This window comes from Carex rostrata, chromosome 24, assembly GCF_964058835.1.
Source record: "Carex rostrata chromosome 24, lpCarRost1.2, whole genome shotgun sequence".
Lineage (NCBI taxonomy): Eukaryota > Viridiplantae > Streptophyta > Magnoliopsida > Poales > Cyperaceae > Carex > Carex rostrata.
The window spans coordinates 2,436,699-2,441,871 of record NC_135941.1 but is presented as its reverse complement, the minus strand read 5'-3'; the positions used below and the strand labels follow the sequence as shown (position 1 = coordinate 2,441,871).

Genomic DNA, 5,173 nt, shown 5'->3' with positions numbered 1-5,173 from the left:
ACGAAGAAAGAAAGAAACATGCAGTCAATTTTGACATGAACTAAAAGAAATATTTTTAGGTTCTATTCGGCAGAACCGATGGAATAGAAATAGAAATAGGAACAGAAAAAGTTTGAACTGAAAATGACTATTTACGTGGAAAAAAAAAATTCAATCTAAGTAAATTTTTTTTTTTTCTCACGTAAATAGTAATTTCATTGCTGCAGCCGAGAGCAGCCCTTGAAAAAGTATTGAAAAGAAGGATATGTGAAAATTACGAATTAGACCTTGTAAATATTATTATAAGTTTCTTATTAGTTATTACAGAAAAACCGTCTCATATTGAGCAGTGGTCCAAATCTCAACGTTGCCTACAGAGTTGTGATCCTGGTCCAGGCAGGATTTCATTTCTTTCTACGATTTTCTACGTTTTTCAAAGAAACCTCCGCTCTAGTTATTTCTACCCCATTCCCAAATCGACACCTAAAGAAAATCTCTCTTCCACTGTCTCCAAAATTCCTTTTCTTCTTCACATGTGGATACTTCCTCCCCAAACCAAGTATTGAATTCTTCTAGGATTTCTGATTCCACGCTCTGTTTTGCTGGTTACCTATCTTCCTCTACCCTCTCTCTCTAGTCTCTACTTAAACCAAAACCTCCATCCTCAGAAAAGAAACGAAACAGAGCGAGCGAGATCATAGTTTCCATGGAATCAGAGTCACCTCCTATGTGCCGTTACATACCAAGGAGCTACAGCGATAACAGTGACACCTCAGCTACCTTCAGTGACTGCAACAGCGATTGCTCTGGTGAGTTCCCTTCCACTCCTCTCTCTGGCGGCACCACTTCCGCCTCCCTCCACCGCATCCTTCTCTCATGCGCCTCCGTCGATTCCTCTGATGAGCTCATTGATTCCCTCGTTGCTGAGCTCTCTTCTCCCTCTAATGATCTTGAATCCCTCCGCCGTGCCACAACCGAGCTCCGCCTCCTTGCCAAACACAACCCTGAGAACCGAATCCGGATTGCTCATGCCGGTGCTGTGCAGCCGTTAATCTCCTTCCTCTCCCATCAGGATCCGATTTTGCAAGAAAACGGAGTCACTGCTCTGCTAAATCTTTCTCTATGCGACGAGAACAAGGCGCTAATTGCTGAAGCTGGGGCGATTCGACCATTGGTCAGGGCACTGAAATTGGGACCCACCACAGCTGCTCGTGAAAACGCAGCATGTGCGCTCTTACGGCTGTCACAATTAGACGGTCTGGCCACTGTCATAGGCCGTGCCGGCGCAATACCTCTTTTAATAAACCTGTTGGAGACCAGCGGGCCCCGTGGGAAAAAAGATGCGTTGACGACCTTATACTCGCTCTGTAACGGGTCAAGGGAGAACAAACTGCAAGCAGTTCAGCATGGTGCGGTACGACCTCTGCTTGAATTGATGGCAGATTCTGAGTCGGGAATGGTCGATAAGGCTGCTTTTGTGTTGCATGCCCTTGTTACGACATCCGAAGGGAGGGATGCGGCTGTGCAGGAAGGAGGTATCCCGGTCCTAGTAGAGATGGTCGAGGCCGGGACACAACGTCAGAAAGAGATTGCCACACTGGCACTTTTGCAGATCTGCGAGGAGAGCTCGACATACCGGACCATGGTTGCTAGAGAAGGCGCAATCCCACCTCTAGTTGCCCTTTCTCAATCATCTAATGCCAAGTCTAAATCGAAAACCAAGGTTTGTGCTAATTTGTTATCATCAACTGATAGTGTTATTAAGAGTTATGTTACTATTTTTAGTGGTAACTGGTAAACTGATAACTGCCGGCCTTTGCTCAATTATTATATGCAGATAAATTTATTAAAGTATTATTTCTTTTGAACAGGCAGAAGCATTGATTGAATTGCTAAGGCAGCCAAGGTCAAGCGGTCGATCAAGGGGGGCGGCTGAGTAAAAGAAAGTACAAAATCTAGGTGCAAAAAGACAAAAAGTTGTGGAAACAAAAGCGTATAACTTGTTGCTCCACGTGGCAGTTTATTTACCCAGTAGATGGATCATTTGGCGGATGGATAAAAAAAAAAAAAAAGGCGGATCGGATGGTTGTAAATATGTGACCAAGAGCGAGTGTACAGTTCTGATGCGAGAGAGTGGCTTTTTCTTTTTTCCTATTTTTGTTTGGGTTGCTCTTACTTTTCTTTTATCTCGTGCCTTTTTTTGTCCCGGTACTTCGAGGAACGAGTTAGGAAAAGGATAATATAAATGCAAAAAAAAAAAAAAAATTTGTAAGTGTGTATAAGCTTTGGGTTATCCTGGTTTTGAAATTTAGGAAGTGGATATGTTGGTGGGTGTCAAAAAGGTGCTCTCGCTTGTAGCGTGATTTGACCTTTTATTGTTCTACTCTCTTGCAGATCAAAAGCGAGCCGTGTATGGAAAATTGGCAAGTGGTTTCAAACAACTTTGGGAAACCATTGTTAGGAAACGAGGGAAAATTAGTTAATAGTTCAAGAGATAGTCTCATTCAATTGTTCAAAAGTGCTCATTACCAACGGAATTAAAAATCCTCCCAGGTACCTGACTCAACGCAATTGAAACGAGCCGGTCCTTGATCGGGATGTAGGGGTGTAAACGGTCGGATACGAATCGGATAGTGGTCCTACCGTATTCGTATTCGTTATAATTTTTCGAATACGGATACAGATATGGATAGTTTCGGATACGGATACGGATCGAATATTAAATGTTACGGATACATATCAGATATTGGATGGATATAGATATTTTTCATAATTAACTTGTTGGTTACAAAACATCTATTATATTATTAAAATATTAGTCAGTAATTATGTCATAGTGTTATATTGTTCATTAAAATATATATTTATATGCAATTTAATAAATCAATTTAAGAATATATAACTAGGGTTGAAAACGGAGCGGATACGGAGCGGATAATGCTGATACCATATCCACATCCGTAGGATAATGAGCGGATACGAATACAGATACGGATAGCAAACAGATATCAAAATTCAAACCCAAATCCGCCTTAAACGCATACGGATATAAAATGAATAATACTCGGATAATTGAGTTATATGATTTTTTTAAGATATAAATACTAATTATTAGACATGAAATTTGTAATTTGTAAAAAGAACATATGAAATATGTAATTTGTAAAAAAAAATAATATAAAATATGTAATTTGTCAATTATATGAATTAAGTCATATGAATCTATTAATTAAAAATAGATAATATAATTTGTAAGAAAAGTAAGAGTATTGTTTAAAACTTTTCCCAATTACTACTGGATGAATCCAGTGACGAGGTGGGAAATGAAAATCACAATTTGATATTAGACTGTCATCATTAGGGCTGGCAAAAACATTCGAGGTTCGTGATTCGATTCGGGTTTGATTCGAGTTTAATTCGATTCGAAATGGATTCGAAATGGATTCGAAATGGATTCGAGTTTAATTCGATTCGAAATGGATTCGAGGTTCGTGATTCGATTCGGGTTTGATAGAGAGTCATAATTTAACTTAGCCGACACTCCCTCGCTCTCAAATCTCAATAACCTAGTTCTCTCTCCACCTCTCCCTAACTCACTCTCCCTCTAGCTCTAAAATCTAGCTGACGCTCTCGGCGACTGGCTGTCTCTCCGGCTGTCACTCCTCTCTCCGGCCTAGATGACTGTCCCTCCTCTCTCTTCGGTCGTCTCTCATAGTTCATACCAGGAAAGCCGTCTCTGATGTATTTTTTCATGAACAATTTTTCAACTTAAAAACACTCATTTCATGGTTCATACCGGTAAAAGGAAGCCATGTGAATTGTCCCGCGAGAAAAAATTAATGTATAAACTACCGGTATAACTAGGACTGCTAAAAAATAATTTAGTTCATGATTCAATTCGGGTTCAATTCAAAAAATGTGTAGTTCGAAATGGATTCGGTTCGAAACGAATCAAATCAGGTTCGGTTCGAAATTAATTCAAACCAAACTCAAACCTAAGATAAGTTCGGTTCGGTTTGGTTCGTTGCCACCCCTAGTCATCATCCGTGAAATAGAAAATTACAAAACAATTCAAACAGGCAGGCTGCAGACAGCACGTGGAGACAGCCAAAAAAATAAAAAAAAATGAAGTCCGGATACATTGTGCTCTTTAATATAGTGTTGTCAGTTGTGCTGTCGGGTAGGGTGCGGTTACCTCGAGTAAACCCGGGACGGGTAACAAGTAGGGCGGGTACGGGTAGGATGGGTAGTCGGGTAGAACGGATACGGGTAGGACGGGTATTTTTTTTAAAAACTGTATCATATCTGTTTCATACCCGTGCCCGCCTCGGATAACGGGTACCTCGGGTAGGGTACGGGTTTTTTTTTTACTTTTTTTTTTGTTTTTTTTTTATTTTTTTTTGTGTTTTTTTTGTGTTTTTTTTTTTTACAAACCGACAGGAATTTTTTTTTAAAATTTGAATTTTAAAATTAAATGGGTTAAACGGGTAAAGGGTGCTGGTAGAACGGGTAAAGTATGCGGGTTCGGGTAAATGGGTGCGGGTACGGGTACAACGAGTCCGGTTAGGCGGGTTTCGAGTACGGATTGGACGGGTTTTTTTTTTTTTTTTTTTCAAATATTGGTGTTCGGTCCGTCTCAAACCCGTACCCGTTTATCCGCCTATACCCGGGCACGGGTACGGGTACGGGTACTTTGGGTAACGGGTACAGGCGGACCGGATTCGGGTAACCCATTTAGGGTATTAGCAAATCTCTACTTTAATCCCACAATTCATATTGGAACAAGAACCGTAACTATATAACCACTTTGTTTCACCGCTCAGTACTGATATGTGAAAGCGCGGAATCCAAAATCTACAAATCAGAGAAAAGTTGGAAGTTTCGAATCTGGGTAGTGCGGATATCCGCTCTGTTTCTCCATCAGTGACTGTATCCGAGTGATTTTTTAATATATATTTATTATCCGGATCCTTATCCGGGATTATCCGAATCCATTTAATCTGAATTCGAATTATTAGCGGATTCGGAATGGATAATTCAGCTCCGTTTTCACTCCTACATATTACACATTTGTTGTGATTTAAAAGTGTAAACGGTCGGATACGGATAGTTAAAAGTCTTACCGTATCCTTATCCGTTATAATTTTTCGAATACGGATACAGATAGTCTTAGATACGGATACAAATTGGAAAA

General features: G+C 40.2%; 1 protein-coding gene across 2 annotated transcripts; it reads left to right on the top strand.

Moving 5' to 3' along the window:
* Positions 1–475: 475 nt before the first annotated feature.
* Positions 476–2,354, top strand: LOC144575736 (U-box domain-containing protein 2-like). 2 transcript variants are annotated; one of them, XR_013518512.1, is made up of 3 exons: positions 476–1,702; positions 1,851–1,991; positions 2,053–2,354. XR_013518512.1 is itself a non-coding variant. In XM_078325976.1 (2 exons), the coding sequence occupies exons 1-2, from the start codon at positions 686–688 to the stop codon at positions 1,917–1,919; spliced, it is 1,086 nt and encodes a 361-aa protein (XP_078182102.1). In that variant the 5' UTR covers positions 477–685; the 3' UTR covers positions 1,920–2,354. The 2 variants fall into 2 exon arrangements, 1 of the variants encoding a protein (XP_078182102.1); XM_078325976.1 differs by having other exon boundaries at positions 477–1,702; positions 1,851–2,354.
* The last annotated feature ends 2,819 nt before the right edge of the window (positions 2,355–5,173 follow it).

Excerpts from the sequence above, each read along its gene's own strand:
- LOC144575736 (XM_078325976.1), top strand. The coding sequence starts at position 686 with ATGGAATCAGAGTCACCTCCTATGTGCCGTTACATACCAAGGAGCTAC. Across the intron at positions 1,703-1,850 it reads AGTCTAAATCGAAAACCAAG|GCAGAAGCATTGATTGAATT; the intron begins GTTTGTGCTAAT and ends TCTTTTGAACAG.